The sequence below is a fragment of the Pleuronectes platessa genome, chromosome 10, assembly GCF_947347685.1.
Source record: "Pleuronectes platessa chromosome 10, fPlePla1.1, whole genome shotgun sequence".
NCBI lineage: Eukaryota > Metazoa > Chordata > Actinopteri > Pleuronectiformes > Pleuronectidae > Pleuronectes > Pleuronectes platessa.
In genome coordinates this window covers 10,690,746-10,716,461 of record NC_070635.1, presented here as the reverse complement: position 1 = coordinate 10,716,461, position 25,716 = coordinate 10,690,746, and the positions used below count along the sequence as shown (strand labels likewise).

The window sequence follows — 25,716 nt, the reverse complement described above, 5'->3', positions numbered from 1 at the left end:
ACCTCACAGGCGACATATGGTTCCAGGCTGCCACTAATAATATTTTTGCTAGCAATTAAAAATAGACAGTAGAGCACATACCTCCACCAGGGCCCTAGAGTCTCCTCAAATTCAATCAAGCCGCACCGAATGTACACACTCATGGATATTAGTTCCCTTATTACCTCCACTAAGGATGTCATGTCTTCACCCCTCTCAGATGTTTGTTGGTTTGTTTGCAAGCAAGATTTCACAAAAAATTTAAACTCAACAGATTACTTCCAAACTTCCAGGAAGCGTGCAGTATGCGTCAGGGAAGGTGCCAATAAATTATCCATGAGTGTGTGAAATTGAGTGCAGCTTGATTGAATTTAAGGGGCGTGTTGGGCCTTGGCAGAGATACGCACTCCAGAGAGTCATTCTAGTTTCCCGGAAAATTGGTGAAAATGTAAAAAAAAAATATTAGTTCCATCTCATAAAGTTAAAGAAAGTGGGTAAGAAAATACTGGATCCGCCCCCTGATCAGAATCGGCACCAAATTTGAATCCTCATGGTGCAGAAGCTGCCACCAGAGAAGGTCGGCATCTTTTCACAGTTTTAGTTTTAAATCAAGTGCAGCAATCCATCAGTGATTCAAACAGTTTTTCTGTTGATCAATGAATCATCCCATCATATATAATATAGTTTGCTTTACAAAGAGTTTGTTGTTGCATCTGTTAAATGGTAATTTGTTATTTCTTCGGATTGATTTTAACGTATTTAAACGCAGGCTTTCACACTCACATGTGATTTATCACTCCACCTCTTCTAACACTGAACACATTGCCCTTGAGCAGACTCATAACACAAAGTTATTGTCAGAGTTTACACTGAGGAAGGTCACTGATCTCACGGCTGCAGCTGAAACCTGAGGAGTTTATGTTTTACCAACCTCACTCACTTAACGTGGCTTCAGGCTGCAGCAGTCATGCGATCCGTCATTACACAGCGTTTAATAAATTATCAGGACTGCCAGCACAGAGCTGCACTCCTCTGCTGTAACGACCGAGTGCACACGCTGCCACTGCTGTTGTCGTGGAGCAACAAACAGGCCCAGATGTGTTGGATTTCCTCTCCACACATTCACAAAAACACCCCAACACATGCTCTCATTCATGTGCACATCCTTTGCTTCTTTAATAAGCCGAGGTAGCTGCTTCTCAACAGAAACCAGGTACGTCTCTGCTTGTTAAAGACTGATTACATTTGCTCCTGTTTTCTCTGAGTTCCCCTTTAAATCTCTCTTTCATGTGGCTTTTCATCTCCTTCGGTCTTTTTTGCAGTTCCGGCCCAACCTTCTCTGATATGCACCAATACAAAACCTTTGATTTGACCGAATCAGCAACCTACAAAAGATGTTGATTTATGTTTAGATCTTATGTTAGAAATTATATTTATTTTTTTTAAATTTTAGTTCCATATGCTTGGTTGTGATTGTTTTTTCTTTGGATATAGTCAATGGTGGATGAGGGGCATCAACTAACCAGAAGAAAAACACAATACAAATACAGGCTATTATTTATTCAGCATTTATTATGAATATGTTTATGGTTAAACTGTAAAGATTACATTTATATATTGTCGTGTATTCATTAGACTAAAACATGTTGGTTTGTGTGCTTAAAAGATAATGACAGGCTTACGTTGCCTGCCTTCTGGACTCTTGGACATTGTCAGAGATTCCTCAAAACGGTTATCTTATTTACTCCCTAACTTTTGGGTATGACCTTTGACCTAGGGAATTGTTTCTGACCAGCTGATGAATGGATTCAGATGGAATGTCTTTTGATTAACTTATCTTAGTCCTCAGACACAAAAATGTGCCCTTATAGTCAGAAATCCCATGTGAGACCTGAAGTCATGGGTGGAACCAAACTCCCTATATATGTGTGCTTTCGACCACTGCAAGTCAGATTTCACTATTGGCTGTGTGTCTCCGGGTATCTAGATGCCCGTTCCGACCTGTAATTTCTTGTAATAAACTTTGTTACACTGAAAGTACTGAATCCTTCCTTCATCATCAACAACTTCTACAACATCATTGACCTCTCGGCTGCATCAAATATACGTCAATATATATAAATATCTTCTGATATATTGGTATTAGAAATGTTTCACTCCCTAATCTATATCGATCTGGTTGTAATTACTGCCGCTGGGAAAAGTCTGATTTAGATTAAACATCTCTGGTTCAGTTTTCCTGGCCAACATCGATAAAACTGAGTTTGAGATAAAGAACAGAGGACAAAGAACACAAGAAGCCACAAAATAAGAAATAAACAAAAATGCAATGGTAAAAGAATGAGTTGTTTTTCACATCCGACCATACAAACAGTTTCATCACAGTAACAATGAAAACAGAGACTCACAACAATCCAAAGGATGAAACTGTCTATGAAAAATGCTCCAGAACATGAGCAGCCTGACGATGGAGCCCCGAGCGTCTGCAGCAGTGACTTGAATTCACGTTTAGTGATTTTACATCCAGGTGCAGAAGCTTCCAGGCAGAGGAAGCAGCATGACACCGAAAAGGCTCTTTTAGGCTCAGTCTGGATTTTGGGATCTGTTTGTGGAAATTAGTCCAACGAGAAAAAAAAGCTAAACTGTTCACACTCTCCAGGTCTCAATCTCTCACTTTGATGTGTTATTATTGAAATAAGTGAAGAGTTATCACTGTGCATAAAATATATATTTGTAGAAATATGATGTGAGTTGTTAGAGGTGTGAGGTGAAAAGTGGAACGTGGAAACATTTTCTTGGTCTGTGCCTCTGAGCCAAGTTCTTGTTTCATTTATTGATCTTGTGGTTACAGTGTTTATTTTGAGTTTTTCTTATTTCCTTTCTTTTCTTGACTTTTCTTTTCCTCGAACACTTTTTGTTTTGAAGCTTGAACTGTCTCAATCCCTCCTCCCCCCCCCCATCTCCCCCCCTCCTCCTCCTTCACTCCTGTGACTGTTGTTGACAGATGAGCAGCGTTTCCTCCGGACGACTCCTGACTCTCAGCCCCCCCGACCAGGGTGAAGGCTGGAGTCAGGGTGGTGCCCTGCAAACCTCCGACTCACGGCCTCGGCCACAAGATTAGCCAGAGGATGTTAATCGCTGAGAACAAACACACACACACACACCCGCCCATACAGTATCAACACATGTCATGGATTTGTGTAGCATGCAGTCATTACTCCTGCCGTGTGACGGATGTTGATTTATGGCTGCAGGGACCAGCCGTAGGTTGTTTAGTCTGAGTGTGTAATGCTTCAGGAATGACCGGCCAGCCTTAACCTGCATGTGGTACTGAGGCGACTCTCGGTTGTGCGGTGAGGACGGCGACAGGGACGCGTCACCTGGACTCTCCCAGACGGAAACTAACATGCGGCGAAAGGTTCCTGCTTTTTCCCACATATTCCGTCCTTCCTCAAAGCTCACAGGTCTTGTGTGGGTCGGTGTTTGCGTTTCACGTGGTAGCGTTATATGTGATCAAGAACTTGGCTTGTGTATGTTTATGTGGGTGGCGATTTCATGTGTGTCTCTCTGTGTGTGCACAAAACAAAGTCCCCGGCCCTCAGGCGGTCGTACCCAGACACACACACACACAGACTTTCTCTGGCCTCCCCGCTCCCTGGCAGTAAAAACACATCTGCCAGCTTCTGTACGAAAACACAGTCTCTCTTTCAGCAGCTGGATTCGTTTTTCTTTCACCTGCTCTCAGCTCCATCTTTCAGCCTGTCAGTCCAGGACGAGACAGTTTTTACATCTTTCATCTCGTGCTGCTTTCATGTTTAATTACATAAGCCTAACTGAGGCTTTGAGCTGCCCCCTCTCAAGTACAGTGTTTTACAGATGAGTTGTGATCGTCTGAGTGAATATTGAAAGTAAATAAGAAATCCAGATTTTACACAATGTTGGTCTTTTTAATCATCAGTCTTATCTGTAATTATGTCATTGTATATACCGAGGTAAATGCGGAAATGTGAGTGACGTCACTTTTGTTTCTCAAACCTATTTTGAAGATGAAAATGAAGGCAAAAAGTGAAACGATTTCCCAATCCACTGTAAACCTCCACCAGTTTACACACAGACTAATGCAGTGAACTTTCCCTGTGCAGTGAGGGCGTATGACCAACTTTCACTTTGACCTCTGAAGTGTTTTAGGTAATCTGGCTGCACTTGTGTACATCCTGTCTGAATCGTGGACCTCTCGTGTGACCACTTGCCTCGTGTTACTTCACCGATGCAATCGCAGCGTTCCCAGTTCCCAGTCATTACTTCACCGAGCACATTGTTTTCTTTACTGACTCATTTCCATGAGGAGTGAAATGATTGACACAACTTTCAGAATAAGACGCAGACAGGTGGTGACTATTATTGTCATAGTTAATCGAGTAAAAATGTATCACCTTTAAAAAGTCAGTGTGTTATTTCCCTCTATTTATGAACCATAAATCAGTTTAAGGGGATGTGTCCATAGTGTCAGCGGGGTACTTGAGTTTGGATACCAACACTAAAACAATACTTCAGCGCTGTACCTGTAGAAATACAAAACAGATTCTGCAAACTCCCTTTTTTAAACATTGACCAAAAGATAAATGTTAAATGTTAAACAAATAGCTCTACAAGGATAGAGAAAATAAAAATAAAAATAATCTAAATGGGATTTCATCTGATGACATAATAGGCAACATCACACTTCTTTGTTGTCTAAACATATAAAAACAGTATTAAGTCGTACCTGAATACTTTAGTCTAACGTTGCCACTGAATGTTGTTTTTATCACAAAGAGCCAGAAGATAAAGAAAGATATGAATTCTCAGAAATCTGACAGCCAGAAACCAGTGTTATGTTAGTGTACTTACAGTGTATTTAATTAGTTGATACCATAGACTATATAAAGATGGGCAATATGATCTGCCTCCTCCATGTCAGTGGATGGGACATAGTAAACTAAAAAGTCAAAGTACACATATTTATATCTCAACGATTGTTTCGGTCATTTTAGTATAGCTCTTATCACACTCATGCAAGTGCTCATGTTTCCGCTAAGTTTTATTTGAAGCTATAACTACAGGGTCATACATCATGATTGACAGCTGAGACTGACTTATGATTGGTCGCGTGTATCAATGAGACCTTGATACCACGGCTCCATCCCCCAAGACGGTGGCGTTCGTACATCTGGTATATTAGTTTAATTTCTGGATCTTCATATACAGCACGGTTAATCCACAGGTTAATAAACTACAATGAGGCCAGAAAAGCCATAAATCTTAATTTTCTTATGTTGCTAAGTGCTTGATCTGTTGTGACTGTTACTTACAGTACATTCCTGTGGTTTAGATGTTTTTAATTCCATCCTTTTCTCTCTGTCTTTGGCCCATTCAATATCTGCCTCTCTCCCTTTTGTCTCCTCTGTCGCTCCACGCCTCCACCTGTCCCTCCGCTGCCTCTCTCCTCGGCGGTTATGAGGAGACCCCCTGACCCCGAGCTCAAAGTAAATGGGGGGTAAAACTAGAGTATTCCAGCCTTTACAATAACACACAAATTCTTCGCCAGAACCATGAAACCCCAGTGAAAAGATTTTTTCTCGCTCCTGTTTTTACTCTCACTTCACCTCCTCTCCCTAGGCTTTCATTCAGCCCATTAGCCTCCCTCTGTTTTTACACACCCTAAACTCTTTTGGGAGGAGAACCCACTCGCCCTGTAGCTCTCGTACAATCCCCGACGCATGAATGAACACACTTGACATTTTCTTGCATTCTTTCTTTTCTTTTGCATCCCTTTTTTATCTTGTCAGCAGGCGCCTTCTCTCGTTCTTTTCTTTTTAACTGAAGCATCCCTACGCTGCACACTCCCCGTCCTTGTACATGTGTCTGCGGTTGGTGTCCATCATTGTTTATGGCCACTGATACACAGAAACTATCCAGTTTATAATGGGGGCCAAACATGTTTATGTCCAGCAGAGATATTTACAGCCATTACCAACGGCATTTCTCACAAACATCCGAGCAGACTTGCGGGGGGGGGGGGGGGTCACGTGCGTATGCTGACCCTCAAGCGCCTGCACACGCTCACATGTTCACTCGGCTCCTTCAGCTCCAACCAACTAGCATGTAAGCGGCTTAAGAAAAAGTGGCCATAAATCGAGGAACAAAATTAAGTCTGTTTCAGTAGCGTGAAACCGATGCAGAGCACAGCACATAAAGTTTGACAAGCTGGTTTCACACCTCGCGAGAACAGAAACAACAGATGATCCTTCTGTGAGTGCCTGGTGATGTGTCGGCCACAAGCATTCCTTCTCACTGTGTGAAAGTCTGCGAGGCCGGTGTCGATGAGTGCATGCTTTGACGTTTCATCCATGAGAGTCTTTTAGTTACACTTTGTCACAGGAGGTGGGTTCACATGGGAACTGTCTGTGTGCGTCTGGTGGGGAACGCATGTGTGTGTGTGTGTGTGTGTGTGCGTGTGTAGATCGACTACTCCCTCGCTCTTGTCTCCCTAGATGAGAAGCTTTCCAGCTGTTTGTGACAGCTGTGTGAGCGGAGAGAGGTTAAAAAAAATAAAAAGGACAAGAGAGACCGATCAAAGAAAGAGAGCGGAGGGGAGAGAAGAGAAGATTGTGGAGCTGAGATCAAGAGTTGCAGGGAAATCCGAGAGCTCTGTGTGCGGTATGCAAGAGTGTGTGTGTCTGTGTGTGTCTGTGTGTGTCTGTGTATGTGTTTGAACCCTGCTGTATATCAGAGGGTTGTAAACTCAGTGGGTTTTTTGACCAGGCCGGATGGTTGTTGCTTCCCCAAAGTAACAATAACAGATGAAGTTGAATGTGTGAGCCGTGTTGAACGAAGTGTGTGCGAGTGTGTGTGTGTGTCTGTGTGTGTGTGTGTGTGTCTGTGTGTGTGTGTCCCAGGACTATGCTAAACCTCTCTGAGTTATGGTCAGTACAGTATGAACCAGCAGGGTCGTGTCTGTGACGATCCTTCAGCTGATGTTTAAGTGCAGTTATGCTAAAACTATTTCCACTCTACAGCTCCTCTTGAATGAGCACAAGTTGGACATGTGATCACACACACACACACACACAGTCACACACACGCTCACACAGTCACTAGTATTCTGTGGTCACGCACTGAAAGTCACAGTGGATTTATGTGAGCTGCCTCTTCCAAAAAGTCTATTATTTCCATATGCTCCTAATACACTCGCCGACTGCCAAAAGCAGCATGGAGACTGTGTGTGTGCGTGCATGTGTGTCAGTGTGTGTGTGTTTGTGTATGCGGGTATGGAATGGTTGCACTTACCTCTATGATCTCGAGTTAATTCTCCTCTTCTTTATTAGCTGTTTTCCCCTCACTTTAACTTGCAGCAGCCCACTCCACCCTCGGGTCTTCGGGGACCGGGAGAGAAACAGGTTTACGAGCTGAGTGATTTCATATTATGTTAATGTGAGGCGCTGACTTCTCTCTGCCTGTTTCTGTCCTCCAGGTGTGTGCAGGTGGGACGCTGGACTCCAGGGCGGAGCAGTGTGCAGCGTTTAACACCCAGGAGTTCATGGGTCGACTCTACGACTGGGAACCTTTCACTGAGGGTGAGGCCTGCTGTGGTAACACGCATACACACACACACACACACACACACACACACACACACACACACACACACACACACACACACACACACACACACACACACACACACACACACACACACACACAAAGTAGTTTAGGGGACAATACGAGAGGAGAGGAGAGGTCAGTAATAATCATGTGTTGTTCTGGCATCAGTGCAGGCCTCCCTGTAGCCGGCCCAGCCCACCACAATCCCCTCCTCTCATTGGAGCAGGCCGACATCTACATTAAGCGTGATGAGAGTCGAGGGAGGAAAAGAGAATGACTGGAACTCACCCTGCTTTTATTCTCTTCACAACACACTCTCCCTCCTCTCTGTTTTCCTCTCATTCGCTCAACACATCCCTCTCTCCCTTCCTCTCCCGTCGAGCCTCTCCTCCTCCCTGCTCTGACTAAGCACTCAGATTCCTAGTGAGTGAGATAAAGAGCGCAAGACGAAGAGTGAGGTGAGAGGTGATGGGATGCAAGTGTTTCGTCACATGACCGCTGGGAGCAGAGCGAGACAGCAAAGCCTGTGTGTGCGTGTGCACGTGTGTGTGTCGGTGTCATTGTTTCGCTGTATGTGTGTGTGCGTGTATGTTTACTTTCTTGTGCAAGAGAACAAAAGTTCAGCCCAGTGGAGATTGTGTCTGTTTATCTTTGTTTTCCACGGCCGCCAGGAAAAGAAAGAGGAAGAGAGGCAAACAGAAATTTGAAGAATTCTACAGAGAAGGAAGAATGGATGGAGAGAATATGTTAAACTTGGGAGAGATAAAGAGAGGAGGGGAAACGCAGCTGTGGGATGATATCAACATGTACTCGTCATCACACTTAGAAAATATGTGTACGGGCCTCTGTGTATTTACAGTGCGACTTTATTGGCAAGTGCTCTGGCCCCGCGGCCGAGCGGCTTAATGGAGCCAAGATAATATGCGGAAAAATGTTTGCACACGCATGTTTGTGTATCTGTCTGTGGTCACTGTAACAGCTGGCTCGAGTTACTCAACACGCTCGGTGTGAGAGCGCAGAGCCAGACGCACTAGAACAGCAACACAATTCGTCCGCGTCCATTGATTTCATTCTATCTTAAGACAACACACACATAACACAGTATTACACACACACACACACACTGTTCAACATATCACACCCCATTAAAAACAGAGATTCACACAAGCAATATTTTCATGACAGGTTAAAGCTGCACTCCTCATTGTTTTTCTATTAGATAAACGGAGGTCGCTCATAATAACGGACCTGCAGAGAATAATTACCCAGCTCTGCAGTTTCCACTCTAGGCTCATTGTTTAGCTTTTCCAGCACCTCAGCGTTAGTGTAATGGTTCACTGCTCCCATCAGCCTCGTTACCAGCCACAGCAGGAAGAGGATTTCTAGTGGAAACGCTCGGATGAAGCCACTGTACAAGCTTAACACTGCACACTAACTACCCACAGATGAAGTTAGCTGCTTTCAGATGTGCACTGAACTCCAGATAATCTCCCCACATTCTCCAGAGGGGCTGTATCTGCAAACGCTGGACTTTCTCTAGAGTTTTTCCAGATCAGCCCCCTAAGAAAAACCTCCTCCGCGGGATTCACCACGAGCGAGTGGGCGAATTGATGATGTTTCACAAATGGATGAAAAAGTGGTCTCTGCATCTGCACGCTGCAACAACCGCCGTCTGAGCAGAGAAGCTCCTGCTGCGATGTTCATCCGTGAAATGCAACCTCCAGAAAACTCTCTAGAGACATTCAGCTGTAGTTATAAGAAAGTGTATCTTGGCCTTGCAGTTGTAAACATCTCCAAACAAATACAATAGTGTTTTGTGCCAGTCTGATGAATGAAGTTTAAACTTTGGAAATGGGCTACGCTCATTCATTGTATTTTCCTGTGTCAGACTAAAATTTGCCCAAAGTTTAATAGTAAAGTAATAACACCCAGGAGTATAACTTTATAGTTTCCTCCAGCTTCTCCAGCTTCCTCTTCAAAGGCCAAAGACGTTCAGGTAGGCGTGGGTAGTATGAATGAAATAATAAAATATCACAATATTTCAAGATATATTACATTTTCCTACAAAATAAGTGGAGGAGCTTTTGTTTTTGGACAGCGGAGCCTGATGGCAAACATCTGTTTCTGTGTAATCCAGTGAATATAGTTGCTGACAACATTGCCTTAAAATGGCCAAATCCCATCACTTGAAATATAAGAGGTAGGTGTTTTGCTGTTTGATTTCCTGTTTTTGTCCAATGGAACAAAAGGTTTCAGTCTATGAGGATCTTTTTTTATACATTTTATGTAATTACAGGAGCAGACTGAGGGCAGTTCTGAGGATGGAGGCAGATCTAGACAATGCATGCCGTCCATCAGTATCGGTAGCTCTCAGCTGGAGTCAGAATGTCTGCATAAACACACAGGGGCTTTCCTCATGTCCAGCACCCCTGCTTCAGCGTGTTATCGAGGGGGGAGAGAGTATGGTTGCTGTACTTATCCTGAACTGAGCCGCTCTTAAAATGTCTCCCTCTGCATGCGCGTCCTTGCCCTCTTCTCCGGCCGAGCTTATTTTAAATCAGTCATGTCCTTGAGCTCTGCCGGGACGGGGACGGGGACGGGGACCGGACAGAGGAGAGAGAGCAGGGGAAGGAAAACAGACAGACAACCTCTGATAGGGACGTAAATCAAATCAATCATGGTACGTGCATTAGAAAGACACAGCTCGGTTATTTTACTGTGAAGTTTTGGCAGATGACGTCAGCTGGGCCAGACACACTCGGTCTGTGCTGGAGATGATCCTTTTCCACTCTGCTAAGTAAACTCTATCGCTCTGTTTACCTTACCTCGGTCCCATTGGCCGCAGCCCAGACCTTCATATCTAGTTTCCCATCAACACACTGGAGGCTGTGAGGAGTGTGTGTGTGTGTGTGTGTGTGTGTGTGTGTGTGTGTGTGTGTGTGTGTGTGTGTGTGTGTGTGTGTGTGTGTGTGTGTGTTTCGACACTGAAAGAAGTGTATTAGTAATTTTCTCTCCAGCTGCACTCATCTGTTTGGGACACTGTTGCGTTTATTCCCCATGAGTATTTATGTTGAGCTCCCGCCGCTCTGTGTATGGTTCCTGTGCCTTGGAGGTGACAACACTGTTATATATGACTTGCTAAGTATTGCGGCCTATGGTTTAGAACTGGAGGTTTAAACTGTAAAGCTGCCAATGTACTCAGAAACCACAGAAGCGATGGTCCTGACTAATTCCCCCCACATGCTCCACTCTGTAAGCAGAACCACTGTAGTTTTGTAAATCGCTGCACGTGCAGGTGTTGTTTTGCTTCAATATTCTTTTTTATTTTGTGCAGGCCTCATCCCCTCTATGCACCCCCGCTCCTCCCCTCTTCCTGTCCCACTGCCTCTCTCTTTCTCTGTCCCTGCTGGAGTTGGTTTAGACGGAGAGATAGTGGGGAAGTATATTTAGACAACATATATTCCACTGTCTGAACACTAAGCTCAGAGAGGGAGAGGGAGACAGTGGCAGAGAAAAAGAGAGGCCAGAGATGGAGGCGGAAAAAAGAGGAGCAGAGAAGCGGAACGGAGCAGTAGAGAGAGACAAATGTGAGATAAGGACCAAAAATAGTGAGAGGAGATTAAGGGTGATTAAGAGTGGGAGGGCGCTCGAGCATGACATCAGGACAGGAAATGAAGAAGAGGAGATGGAGCATGAAGGTGGTGAAGATTAAAAATATAGAGAGAGAGAGGGAGAGGGAGAGGGAGGCAAAGGGTGATTGGGTGGCAACACATCTCCCACTTTTAGCTTCCCCTCTCTTTTCTTTCTCTCATGTACTGTATATTTGTCTCTGCAGTTATTAGACAGCAGCAAATTACAGTTCGGACGGGACTCAAGATTCTCATGATTTCCCGATTTTCTTTACAGTCATGATACATAATTAATTTGATTGACCTTTGTTGGTTATTCAAAATCATGAACATTAATCTGTAAAATCAATAAAAATAGAAAAAGTACACGTATAACTTATATATTGAGGCTTTTTCTCCTTTTTCTGTGAAAATACCATTAAAATAAAGCATTTTGCTGTTGAAGGTCGGAGTCAACGTGAGCGATGAGTTTAAATATATATCATATTCATTTTTTTTAATATTTACTGATGGCTTTGTATTAATGAAAGTTTTGGTCCAACGTTTCCTTGTTCTGTCACATGGAGGATCAGAGAGACACCACTTTCTTTAATTGGCACCAGAACATTGCTGCACACAGTATGCTGACGATACACTGTTGTATGTTGATGAAGCTATTTCTTTAATGATTTACATCCTTTCTCATTATATGATAGAGACATTCACAGAAATCACTTGCATCTGATTTATCACAGTGAACGTGTCACTGCTCCCTAAACTCTGGCTAAATGATTTAAGGATAGTGGAGCTGATGTATACCCATGCCGAGGGACCACTTCTACATTTCCCGAATTATCTTTATAAACAAGACCTGAAGACGGCCGTCTGTGCCACGGTGTGTGGTCCATGTTGTGATTAACCATCGGAATAACATGTTTTTGACTTTTTGAAGTGTATTTTTTTTTTTACTTTATTTATTTATAAGCAAGTTGATGTACCTAGTGTACATGACCTTCATTTCACTAAAAACTTGTCAGTGGCGTCACGTGTATGCCTGCTGTGGCTGGTAACGAGGCTGATGGGAGCAGTGAACCATTACACTAACGCTGAGGTGCTGGAAAATGTCTTCACATATTGGGTCATGCAAACAACCATGGATTGAAGACACGAAACTGCACACGGTGTCTTGGTCTCAATTTAAATGTTTTGAATTGAGAATCTCAGCTCAGCCTTCAGGCAGATGTACGTATTTTAGATAGAAGACATTTTCTCATTGTGGTTCTCTCCCACTGAAATATTTCTTTTAAACCAACAAAACAATGAAAAGGCATCTAAACAGTCCAGTTTGACTAATCCCTCTCTTTTGTCTGGAGGTTTTCAATCTTTTCTCCTCTATGTTGACCTCTGTACTACTTGTATTACACCTGTCAAAGCGTTTTCGTATTTTATGAAATTCAGCTCACTTATTCTGGGAGAGCATATGGAATTCCTTTGTGTTGACGACATACTGCACTGGTTTTGAATTCTACCCTGGACACAAGGTTAAAGGCGGGGTCCGGTATTTGACCCTTTTGACCTGTGACCTTTGCTCTTGAATATCTCTGAGGAGCCTCTTGACTTTGATTGTGGTACAGGAGCTTTGGATTATTCCCGTTTCATGTCTTACTGAGCTATGACACCATGTTTTTTCATGGTGAAACAATCTTCAGTGTTATTATATGGAAGTTTTGTGGCGCGTTGAGGTAATTTCAGAACCGCAGTTTGATGACTTTGTAATGTCCAATCGTTTCATTAAGACTTTTGGAAGGAAACTTACATTTTGTTTCAGGGACAGAATAATAAAACTGTGGAATGTTTTCTCACCACTCCTGGCAAAATGTCCTGCTGCTCGTATTTATATGGAATTCAATAGTGCGTACATTTCTGTCATTATGCAGCAGAGAAATATGACACCACAGTTGGAAGTCGTAATTTCAGAAGCACAGGGATTGTCCTTTTAACCCTTGAACTCCCAATTACAGAAACTCCTCCCTCCCTCTTGCAACCTAATCTCTGACCCTTTACTCATATGAGCTCATGTCTGCACACATACATACACACACACACACACACACACACACACACACACACACACACACACACACACACACACACACAGACACACACACAGACACACACACACACACCAGCTACACCTTTAGCTCTTTAACCCCTGTTGCACCCCCTGTCTCAGATGATGAACAGTCAAGCCTCTCACTGTCCCTTCCTTTCTTTATCACCTATTTGTTCATCTCTGTCTGACAATTTGAGAAATCTGCTTATTGAATCTTTTCCTTGCAAGTGAGACCAAAACATTTACATGCATCCACGTAAAAACCCAGGTTTAAGTTAAGTTAATGGGGTTTGTGGTCTGGACGGAGCCCTGTGAGCTTTCAGTGAGGCCTGAGGATGCCTTCGACTTCATGTAGCCTCTGATTGATGTTTATTGTGAGTGAAAAGTTAAAAGTTAAAAGACTGAACCCTGACCCTGAAGGTCTGCTGCACTATCTAAACCTTTCACCTTTGCCAAATTCTGATATTGAAAACAAGATAACAGGAACCAGTTGACTGATTTAAAAATCTATATCCATCTCGCCTGTGTGATAAAGATACCAGCACCTTGGAAACTCATCAAGTTAAAACCATCGTTTTGTTCCGTCTCTTTTCATTTCACATTACATTTCTGAAAAATGTAAACTATTCCTTTAAACGTGCTTCTTGTGTTTCAACACACTTCTTATTGTCTCCACATTTTATGTGTTTACCTAACCCTCACTCCCATGTGAGATCCTCTGTATTCTCTACACGTCTGTTTGTCGGCTTATTCTCCAAGTGCTGAAGGACTTATCATTTCCTCTTTTACCATAAAGCTCTCTTCCTCTTTTCTTCTTTTTCTTCTCCTTCTTCTCCCTACTTCTCTTTCTCTGATTCTTTCCTTCAGTGCTCCATTTCCATGTACATGTCTCCCCAATGCACGCGCCCGTTGGGTTCCTCTCATAAATCTCGCCCGTACGTTTTACTTCACTTCTGGGTCTGCGTCTCCTGGGAAAGAGCTGCGGCGAGTGCACGAGCGAGCGAACGAGCAGCAGGGGAAATATCCAATCACTCTCTCACCATATGACAGTCAGGTGTTCTGGCCCCGGACTGCTGGCCACATGGAAAGACGTTCATCCCACTGCTGTGTCTTCTCCTCTCCAGTCCCTGAGAAACCTCACAGGGTCACACAGGACATCTCACAGTCACCGAACACGTATGTTGTGCATGAACCCTGCCATGTCTTTCTGTGTTTGCAGTTGGTGCGGACAAGCAGTGCGAGCTGACCTGCAGACCCGCCAGCTATCGGTTCTACGTTCGTCAGGCCGAGCGTGTCAGAGACGGGACTCCCTGCTTCAACGTCAGCTCAAATGACGTGTGTGTAGAAGGGCAGTGTCTGGTGAGTGGATTTTAAACCCGTGTCGGGGTTTCTGAGTCCCTGCTGTCTAGTCGGGGTTGACAATTTCCAGGACCTGGCTCTGTTAGTCTCACGTCTGGAGGCTGATTTAAGCCTGGCATTCAGATTCAGAGTGTCTCCAATCCCTTCTTTTTTTCTTTATTACCCTTCTCTGGGCCTCCTTTCTCTCTCTCTTTCCAAATTTCTCTCATTTGCTCGCTCACTCGCTGATTTCAGCCTCATTCCATTCGCACAAACAACGGGGAAATAAACACTGGCAGTGGACGTGAAACGCCAACAATATTGGAGGAGCTGTTCCCCGCTTCACCTCCCACATGTCTCCCTTGTTCCCCTATACCCCTGTTCTCCCCCCATTGTCCTTCCCGTCACTCACTGTCACCTTCTTCTCCTGCCAGACGGAGGGCTGCGACGGCGTCCTGGGCTCCGGCTCCGTGACTGACAAGTGCGGAGTGTGTGGCGGGCAGGACACCTCCTGTCGGAAGGTGACGGGAAGCTTCCAAAATGTCTCGGCTCCCCTCGGCTACCACAAGATCCTGGACATCCCACCGGGAGCTACCTTCATTAACATCACGGAGAGGCGAGCAAGCCCTAACTACCTGGGTGAGAGACGTCAAATTATGCACACACACACACACACACACACACACACACACACACACACGCACATGCAGTTTAAGATTACTTGAATAATACAGCTCCAGTAAAAGTGGGATGTTGGCAGGGAAATTGCAGATTTGGGAATGAGACTTGGCCCATGAGCATGTGTGTGCTGGCCTGAACTGAGACTGTAAATTATGTGGCCTTGCGGACTGGGGGCAGATAAAGCTCATAATGGTTAGAGCCCAGAAGGAGCGAAGTGAAGTGTGTGTGAGTGTTTGTCTTGCCAGCACTCTGTCTGGTACTGATACAACTCTCCCAGTCTCATGGGTGTTTCTTAAGAATCTTTGTAAACTATCGTCTTTCTTCTCCTGTCTGACCTTCCGACCCCGTCTTATTCCTCCAGCCATAAGAAGTGGCACCGGGGCCTCAGTGGTGAACGGGCGTTGGGCTGTGGACCCTCCAGGAGAGTACCAGGCAGGCGGGACCACTTTCACCTACACCCGACCTAGAGCCCAGGCAGAGGAACAGAAGGGAGAGTCCCTCAAGGCCCCAGGACCCACCACCACACAGCTACTGTTATATGTAAGTAGTGGAACAGTAGTAGTTTTCATTTTAATGTAAGTAAACATGAAGCAGGGCATGACAAAATGAAGTTAATAATAAGAATCACACACACATGTATATACAGACAATGTCACGCCCATGTAACATTATTGAGAGCCCGAGGCGACGCTCCCCTGTGTCGAGAAGATCCTCCCGATAGCAGCATTATTTTCACATCATGGTGGGATAAACTCAGCTACACTATAGCTTAGCCTGAGCCACATCAGACTATGCATGGCTTAATAATGACAACTCTGCCCTCAGGCTAAGATCTTATTGAAGAACAGAAGTCATGTGTAGATTTACATCCAGGAGGGGGGTAGAAATAACAAGTGTCCAGAGTTTGATCTCCTCTGGAATCACCTGCATTTTTAAGACTTACTGGGATGTAGGTTGAAGACGTCAAGAGGCTGAGAGTCTGTGACCACACCAGCGTCAGTGCCGGGCTGCATTGCTCATTACATGCTGGAAAAGACATTATTGGATGGACTCAATTAGAAAGACAAGTCTGCTGGCTGCACATCCACTGCCGGTGCTGAGAAAATAAATGTCTGGAGGCATACCCGGAGCTTTGGGGTAAAGACACTGGCTATGAACTACAAGCTTCACGTCTGGCCGGAAGCCTTTGCTGCACAGCTGTTCTCAGACCTGCACAAAACTCTCCTGAAATTATCCAGAGGGGCTGCATGTGAGAACACAAATTTCCGAGTCAGTTGCTCCCCGAACTTTCGAGTATTTCCTGGCAGCCCCCGAGTAACAACTTATGTGAAATCCTGCAGGATATTGTCTGGAGAATTCACCGCGAGCGTGGATGTGTTGATGACCTTTCTAACACATGACAGATCCATACCCAGAAGAAGACACTGAAGAAGATTTCGTCTTGAAATAACTATTAGATTTGAGAGATTTTGGTGATAATGGCCGATGCCGGTGTTGATGGGATGTAAACGAAAACCGATGATCTTCACGGCAGAATTTATACATTCCTGTAAAATGTCCTGCCTCCTGGATGTGCTACCAAGGGGCCGTCCCTCACCCTAAAGTTGTCTGTTGTTGTTAACGCGTCTGGACAATCTCCTGCTGGGTTCTTCACATGTGAAAGGGAAATTGTTTGTTCTCTACTGATCCATTTGTGCCGACATTATCTGGAGTTTATGTGGGAAAACTGCTTATTTCTCTCTCTTCCTCTTTTTCTGAAGTATATGAAGTATCTCAAGTATCAAGGTTTAAAATACCCCCCCTCCCCCCAAAAAAAAAATATGAAAAAAAAGTCCTCCGCACAGAAGCTGTTTCAGAACATCGCATCTCTGGCACAGCACAGCAGGCGCCTGTTGATTGAGTATAGATGACCTTTGCTGTGTTAAGTGTTTTAGACGGGGATTTATTACGAGAGGAGGAACGCAGTGACAAGTGTACACCCTGCTGAGGTAACCCCATCATGTCACCGACCCCTCCATAGCTCACTCTCACCTCTGACCTCCCTGTGGAGAAGAGGGGAGTAGCACATTTATCTTTGGGGATCAGTCAAATTGTTTTATGCTTTTTTTTTCTTTCCTGTGCCCTGCTACGTTTCACCTCTGTGCCTTCTCGCTCCTCGTTTGGCTCCGCAGATCATTTTCCACAAGGAGAACCCGGGCATCGACTACGAGTTTTACATCCCCGTGGAGAAGAAGGAGGCAGCAAGGGAGAGGCTGGCGGACAGAGGGAGGCAGCGGGAGACGGCCCGAGAGAGGCCCAGGGAGCGGGAGCCAGTGAGGGCGCCCCTTCGCAGTACGTCCATCACACCTTCTCATCAGCAAACCCTACGATCCGTACAGTAGTAGGACAAACATACAGCTCAATGCTGCTGGGTGGCGGAATTTACACAAACAAATTAAATCAAGGCTCTCCAGATTCATTCTTTCCAAATTAGTCGGGGAAACAACAACTCATATACTCGTAGAATGATTGACTTGTTTATTGACGGGTGTGGTCGTTGGCCGAGCGGGTGGAATTATTAGAGAAATGTGCTTGTGTGCTTGTGTATGACCTAGATGGGAGGCCATCTGGTGCACATGTCGGTCGTCATGAGACCCTGACCTCATCATGACATCATTAGCTTCTGACTCACTGCCTTCCTCCTTATCCTCAATAGTTCATCACTTGTGTTTTGCCCCGCTCCTCACACTTTATCGCTCTTCCCCCCTCCTCCCCATGTCTCCACCACCTCTCCTGCCCTTTCTAATGTGTCTTTATGTCCCTCTGTGTTTTGCTCTTATCTCCCAGGTCCCCTCACCGTGTCAGTAGAAGACCCTCTTCCTGCCCCTCACCCTGTTTCCATCCCCTCTTTCCCCTCTTCTTCCTCCTCCTCCTCCTCCTCCTCCTCTGCGTTTTCATCCCCGTCCTCAGACCGCTGGATACATGACAGGTTGCGGCCTCGAGGATCCGCACCCAATAGAAACGCTCGGATCCCCCCTCGCACTGACCTGCCACCGGACACTCAGCCACCATTTGTCTGGAGAAGAGGTGGACTCACAGAGTGCTCCGCTTCCTGTGGCAAAGGTCAGACGTCCTCATATATGTCATTTTAAAATTCCTTGCCCCATTGACCACAAATGCTGTCACTTTGAATGATGTGATGTCTCCCTCTTGTGGCTGGTTGACGCGATTACAAGTCATTGAACCGAAATCCCTTTTAATCTGTCCATGCCTTTTTTTCTATAGGTTTTCAGTATCGAGCCATTCTGTGTATAAATCGTCAAACAGACGAGGACGTTCCAGAGAGGAAGTGTGACTCTGCAGCCAAACCTGTTCCTGAGGAGGAGCCTTGTAACACACACCACTGCCCACCATTGTGAGCTTAATCACGGTTAACCTTTAGGAGACGCAAACGTTATAAATATTGTGTTTCTTTTCGCAACTTTCCGGAGGTGAAAAATAAGTGATATGCTGACAGAAGCTCATGCATGTCTCATAGCTGAGAATTTACTGCAGTAAATCACAAAATCTCCCTATCCCGTAATTTTTGTGGGTTTGTGTCCTTAAGTCTCATTTTCCTTAATACAATTAAAGAATTCTACATCTACAGCATCTTATATAGAATAATCAAGTTTAATTTGTCTTCTGTAAGATAAATTAAATTCTGGAAAGCAACAAACAAGATGATTTCTACCATAAACAGTTTGACTTTAGAGGATTTCTTTACATTGGTTTAAAAGAGAAATGATGCCTAATTATATGGATTCCTTATTTGCTCTGTGTTTTTTTTTTTTAAGTTAAAGGCTTAAGTAAAAGATGAGTTGAAGCCCATTTCTTTTCATTAGTTTTCGGTCAATTAAGTTGAGAATGATGGTGACTGTGATGAAGTAATATTTGTAATCTGTAAGAATACTGAACGACATATAGTAGCTATCTGTTGTGTCAAAAATATAGATGAAAGCAGTAACAATCTATAATTGTATATTTGATGTATATAATATTTGACATTGTATGATTTTCCACCAACATTTATCTTTAACTTTATTCCTCCCGTCTCCTCCCCTGTCTGTGTTAAAGCTGGGAAGCCAGCGCCTGGTCCGAGTGCAGCGTTTCCTGTGGAGCCGGCCTGCAGCAGCGGCAGCTCCAGTGCAGGCAGAGCTTTGGGAACCGCTCCACCATGGTCCATCCGCAGCGCTGTGCCAGCCTCACGCCTCCAGAGGCCATGCAGGCCTGCGAGCTCCGCCTCTGCTCCCACTGGGAGGTCAGCTCGGACTGGACCACAGTAAGTCCACAACACCAGTTACAACCCAGGCAGAAAGAGTCTGGTTAAAATAAACATGAGTAGTTTGTAGAGTTCCTTTAAATTCTGGCGTGGTGCTTTGTGATGATGGCAGTGTCTCTAGCATGACTTTTTTTGAAATCCCTTCATGTGGTCAGATTTCACAAGTGAGTGGCAGAAACCATTTTTTTATTTATTACATATTTGAGAAAATTAAAATATCACAATATTGATGAATGATAAGTAATTTCATTAATTTGTGAAGCCACCAAACAACCTCTACGTCTTTAATGATCTTAAATGTGATTTTTAAGTTTTTATTCATAATTTAACTCATAATTTATATTTGTACGTATTATATTATTTACACATATTCTGTTTTATATGGATTGTATGTGTGTGCTTATCTTCTTTTTCTGTTTTTACTGCTGCCCAACCAATTTCCCTTTGGTTACAAATAAAGTGAGTAATTTATTGATAATCAACCCTCAACCTTCTTTGACTAGAATTTGATTTCCTCTGCATCACAAACGAGGTAATGGGAATGTCGATGAATTCGATCTCTGGAGTTTATGTCCTTTCTTTCATCTGTTTCCTCTCCTTCTTGTTTTTCTCCTCTCTGTCTATCGCAGTGCTCAGTGGACTGTGGAGTCGGGAGGAAGACACGGGGCGTGCGCTGTGTCAGCGATCAAGGCAGCCTGGTGAACGACGTGGACTGCAACTCCAGACTCCGTCCACAGGGAAGTGAGGAGTGCAACATGGGGCCCTGTGTCACCAACTGGTACTTCACCGACTGGGCCAGCACTGTGAGTAACACACACACACACACACACACACACACGCAAAAACAAAGGAATGAACACAGCATTTCACGGTATAATCCTCAACACGAACTTCCACTTTGTGTCGCTCAGTGTTCGGCGCAGTGTGGCCCCGGGGTGCAGAAGAGAGAGGTGGTGTGTCTGGCTCGAGGAGGGGTCAGAGAGGGTAAAGGAGGAGGGGACTGTGTTGGGGACAAACCGGCAGAGATGAAGGCCTGTAATGGAGGCCCCTGTGTGCCAACAGCCATGTGGTACAGCAGCCCCTGGACACAGGTAAGATGGAGGGAATAAAGAAAGAATTTTCTGTCTAGTTTCAGGTCAATTGTGTTTTTATTTTAATTTACTTTACTAAACCTTTTGTCTAACCTTTATTAGTTTTATGGTACAGCATTTATTTTGCAGTGGTTACAGCTTCCGTGTTGCTGGTGTAGATTATCCAATTTATTTATGTTCTTTTCATTCCAGTGTAACGTGCCATGCGGAAGTGGAACCCAGCGACGTGACTTACTTTGTGTTCAGAAGACCGGGAATGATTTTGCTGTCGCGCCTGTCAGTGAGTGTGCTCATCTGGACAAACCTGCTGCGGTCCAGGAGTGTGAGATGGGAGAGTGTCAGCCTCAGTGGTTCACGACAGAGTGGAGCGCGGTGAGAGACCAGGGGCATTGGGGAATAAAATGTTGAAAAATGTAAATAACAAGTCAAAACAAGTGAAATGTCATGAGAAGATAAACAGTTTTGTGTTAATTAACAGTTAATCTGAATAAGCTGTAGATCCTATCTCTTGTCTTATTGTTTGCATTACTACTGTTATATGATATCATTCTCTCTCATTTACTTCCATGTGATGATAAATTATTTTTGATCTCTATAAGATTTCAGTTGTGTCTATAGTCCATGGTGTCATGTTTCTTGTATTATTCTCCATCATATCACATCACATGCTGGAAAATAATTTTCTTATCAATATAAGCTCTAGGAGGAATAATGTTGAATTTAAATGTCTAATGATATTCTTACCTCGCTCTCCCTTTGTTCTCAGTGCTCACGGTCATGTGGAAAAGGTTTACAGATGAGGGAGGTGCGGTGTCTTAAACCAGACAAAGCGCACAGCCCTGAATGTGACTCCGACACCAAACCAACACAGGAGCAAATATGCAACACAATCCCCTGCAGTCCCCAAGTCTCAGGTTGGTGTGTGAGTGCTCGGTGTGACTGTGTATTTACAGGTATGTGTGTGTTTGGCTTGATCCCTAACCAGCATCTCACTCCTCTTCCTCAATCACAGATGAAAACTGCCGGGACAGACGTCACAACTGCGTGATGGTGGTGCAGGCCCGGCTGTGCGTCTACTCCTACTACAAGACCGCCTGCTGCGCCTCGTGTACCCAGAGTGCTCAGCGTGCCAAGAGGCAATGACCTGCCGAGCAGAGACAGGTGCGCAGGAAGTAGTCGAGGATTAGGTCAAGAGGGCCGCTCACCCCTGAAATGACGAGTCTGTAGAAACGGACGGCCCAGAGTAGGCGTGTGATGGCTTCAGTTAACATTCAGCTTTTTTTTTTTCTTCCTGAGTCTCCAGGCCAAACACTGTGAAAGCAGCCGGCTCCTCTTGCCTTTACTCTGCATACGGTTTAACATCGTCTCTTAGAATCGCTTATCCCACTGAGCTTGTTTCTGTTTACCTCGTGCATTCGCTTTCACAGCTTCACAGCGTGTCACACTGGGCTGAGTGACTCGACTGATTTCCACCCTTGAAGGCTCATTTCTATGGCCGAGAGATGATAACGGGAGGTTCCCGCTGAGGACACAGCTGTGGTTCAACAACCATTTTAGTATCTGTCAAGATTCATAGTGATCAACAGGATCCTGAGACAGATTGGAACCGACATGCATACCACTAATTATGTTCTGATCAAATAATTACCATGTGTGCTAGAGAAAAAGTGTGTGTACTGTAGTTCTATGTGTGCTGAGGATCTACTGGAATAGATCTACTGTGTTTCTGCTTGCCGCACATGTCCCCCAGCCGAGCTTGAAGGATTTCATTTACATGGAGTGTGTCATTATTTTTGTTTGTTTGCCAAAAATATTTCCTCAAGTGTCCTTTTATTGTTCACGTCAGTATTTGGACAGATGAACCAAAGGAGTGGGGTGACCATGGCAGTAGGTGACCAAATAAAAAGAGTGAGAGGCCTCCAGGACCTGGAGGATATTAGACAGGAATGTTTAACAAGCAGCACAGACTCTGAACGGTCCTTCCACGTGTGCATGTCAATATACATGTAGGTCTTTTTAAAGAGAGTTGATGGAAGGGTGTGAAATTCTGCCGTTAAGGTGTGAAGGCTCATAGTTGCAGTTGTGTTTTTACTGGGCTAAAGCGGATACTGCTCTCTATATAAGATTTAAAGGAATATATATTATCAGGTGATAAGACAAAGAGATTTTGGGTCGTTGGTTGGTTGTGGAATCCTCTTGTCAACAAATCACGTGAAAGAACTGACTGTATATATTTAGTGCTTTCTAGACTTATTGACCACAGCACTTTTTTTTTTTCAATCATACACCATTTGCAGTTTGGGGTTGGGTTTCTTGCTCATGGACACTTGGGAACGCAGAGGAGCCCGTTATCGAACCACAGACATTCTGGTTAGTGGACGACCCTCTCTGTCTCCTGAGCCACAGCCACCAAAAACAACAAAATATCAATTTATGACTTCCTGTCAATGTCTCTGGCTCTCTGCCCCGAGTTCACATGTACCTACTGAAGATCTAAAGCCTAAAAAACGCTCATAATATAGTTTTATTGAACAAATTCAGCATTCTTTTAAACCATTGGGGAACTCAGTCGTCAACAAATGTCACTCAACTCATTGTTCATTTGTTAGGGACTATTTCCTGCTGTGGGATCACAGCACACCGTGACTATTGGGCTGAGGTATTTAATAAAACACAGCTTCATGCCCCCCCCCCCCGGTTTCCTCGCCTCATCTCAATACATCCTTTCCATCATCGCCTTGTTGGGAGGGAGAGGATAAATCTGTCCTGTGAGAATAGGTGATGCCAGAATTAAGGCAAACATTACAGAGGAAGCTGTTTCTTATAAGCTAAAATAGGATCTATTAATAAAACCATTCTGCTTTGACCTGAAAGTGAAAATATTGTGTATCGAGGTGGCGTCCTCTGTATATGTGTGTAAGTAATCTTTATGCTTTGACTGTTATACTTAGCTCTTTCTTGTTTTATTTTTCTTCACCTCCCACAAAGATGTATTCGAGGAGTCTGTATATTTGTCAGATATGTTTTAATGTCTATAATTTCTTATTGAATATAGTAGGCACTTATGTTTTATAACTAAGTAGAGTTATCAGAAGTGTTGATGTAGACTGCATTTATTCTCATCTAACTGTCTTATAACTATTGTATTTGGCCCCTAATGTGTACACATGAATTATGGATGTGTATGTGTGTGTGTGTGTGTGTTTGTGTGTGCGTACGTGAATGGTGGTTGTTGTTTTTCTTTCCGTGGCTTTGAATGTGTCCTTCTCCTCTATAATCCCTCGTAGTGAAAATTACATTTTATACAAAAACACCCCCCCAAAAATACGATAGTAATTTATCTATTATCTAAAGAACATGTAATTTATTTTCTTTTTCTAAGGGGCTGTAGCAATTTTTTTGTCACCATCAGAGTTTATGAGATTGTCTTTATTGTGACCCGGTCATTTTTTATCATGCAAAAACAAAAAGCAGTGTGGAAAAATGATTAAATAAAAAACCTACATTTTAAATAAAACTGAAACAACGTTCAGCCTGGAGCTTTTTCAGTGTTTTCTTTTTGTCCAATGACTGAGCGTGATGTTGCCCGTTTCTTCCAAATGATGGCGCCATTGAGTCTCATACTGGGCCGGGCCCAGTTGTCCACAAAAATGAAACTACTACAGGATACATGTCTGTTTTGGTGTCAAATTCACATTGAGGCCAGTTGCATTGATGATTTATTTACTATGATTTATTTTTGTTTCCGTCTCTTATTACATAGTATGTTGATATTGACTGTTTCATAAAAGAGAGACACCCAAAACAATGCAGTAATTTAAATCAGATCATTTTACATTCAATAAATAGTATGGGGTCTGAAAGACATGAAACCAACCAAGCAATTGTTTAAATAATTACGCTTCCTGTGAGGCCTTTTTGTGTGTGGTGTGATGTTAAAATGTCCGATACGAAAACTGTGTTGCCACGTGAATTTTATCAAGGAGATTATTCCAAATTTTTCCCGGTTGAGAAAGGTCACCTATGTCTTGCTGTCGGAGTTAGAGGCTGGAGGAGAAGCGGTGTGATGAGTAAGGTCAACAGTAAAACAAAGTGAAAGCAGGGGAGAGGAGATTGAAAATGTAAAGGTCATAGCAGCCTTGTATATATGCTGCTTAGGAGGCCTGGTTCATCTCCTGGTTTACAAACACTCTGGTCATGAGGCCACGTTTCCCATTCCCTCTAGGGTAGTCTTTGGATTCCTCGTATTTGATGTATTTAGTTCAGAGTTAAATTTAATTTTAGTAAATTATATTTCCTAACGTGATAATGGCTGAATTCTAAAAGCTTTGTCTTGCACCTTTAAATAAGAATCTGATGGAAGTAGTCACATTTAAACTGAAATAACAGGACAGGATCTCTTTGGCCTTCAGGTCCCACTGAAAGATAAGAACTCAGGTGTTTCTAGAAAATTACCCCAATACAGAATATTAGCGTTTTGGCCACAGGGGATTTTTATAAAAGCATTTGTTATAAATCAGTGCTTACTGCATCAAAATAATCAAAACTTTTAGCTGTAGAGGTTCATAAAACTAAATATGTAATGTGTCTTTCAAATACGATTCAACCTTCAGTCTGATGGAATGAGTTTGATGGCTGCATATCTAAAAAAAAAAAAAGCTGAGTAATACAGAGCTTCCCTGCTCTTGCATTTGCGTGCGTTGTGTATTCCTCATCGTGCCGGTGGCGTGATTCCTGCTGCCTGCACACCGTTCACATCCACAGGGCACAGCGGGCGTTGCGTGCCACGTCTGGGTTTGCAAGAAGCCCCTGAAGTAGTGATATGCATGCACATGTGTGTTTGTGTGTGTGTGTGTTCGTGTGTGTGTGCGCGCGCGCGTGCATGTGCGTGCGTGCATGTGTGTGTGTGCTCACAAAGAGTGCACGCGGCGAGGCAGGCAGATGGTGACCTTTGGGAGTAAA

At 43.9% G+C, this 25,716-nt stretch overlaps 1 protein-coding gene across 1 annotated transcript in view; it reads left to right on the top strand.

The window, feature by feature from the left end:
* The window catches only part of adamtsl4 (ADAMTS-like 4), a 35,745-nt gene extending 11,459 nt beyond the window's left edge, over window positions 1-24,286 (top strand). The window contains exons 5-17 of the mRNA XM_053432489.1: window positions 7,493-7,595; window positions 14,564-14,703; window positions 15,117-15,321; window positions 15,725-15,903; window positions 17,535-17,694; window positions 18,190-18,465; window positions 18,628-18,757; window positions 19,459-19,663; window positions 20,293-20,466; window positions 20,575-20,754; window positions 20,947-21,126; window positions 21,521-21,668; window positions 21,767-24,286. Of these exons, the coding sequence (XP_053288464.1) occupies window positions 7,493-7,595; window positions 14,564-14,703; window positions 15,117-15,321; window positions 15,725-15,903; window positions 17,535-17,694; window positions 18,190-18,465; window positions 18,628-18,757; window positions 19,459-19,663; window positions 20,293-20,466; window positions 20,575-20,754; window positions 20,947-21,126; window positions 21,521-21,668; window positions 21,767-21,897 (2,211 nt within the window). The 3' untranslated portion in view covers window positions 21,898-24,286. The remainder of the gene's footprint in view (window positions 1-7,492; window positions 7,596-14,563; window positions 14,704-15,116; window positions 15,322-15,724; window positions 15,904-17,534; window positions 17,695-18,189; window positions 18,466-18,627; window positions 18,758-19,458; window positions 19,664-20,292; window positions 20,467-20,574; window positions 20,755-20,946; window positions 21,127-21,520; window positions 21,669-21,766) is intronic.
* Window positions 24,287-25,716: the final 1,430 nt, after the last annotated feature.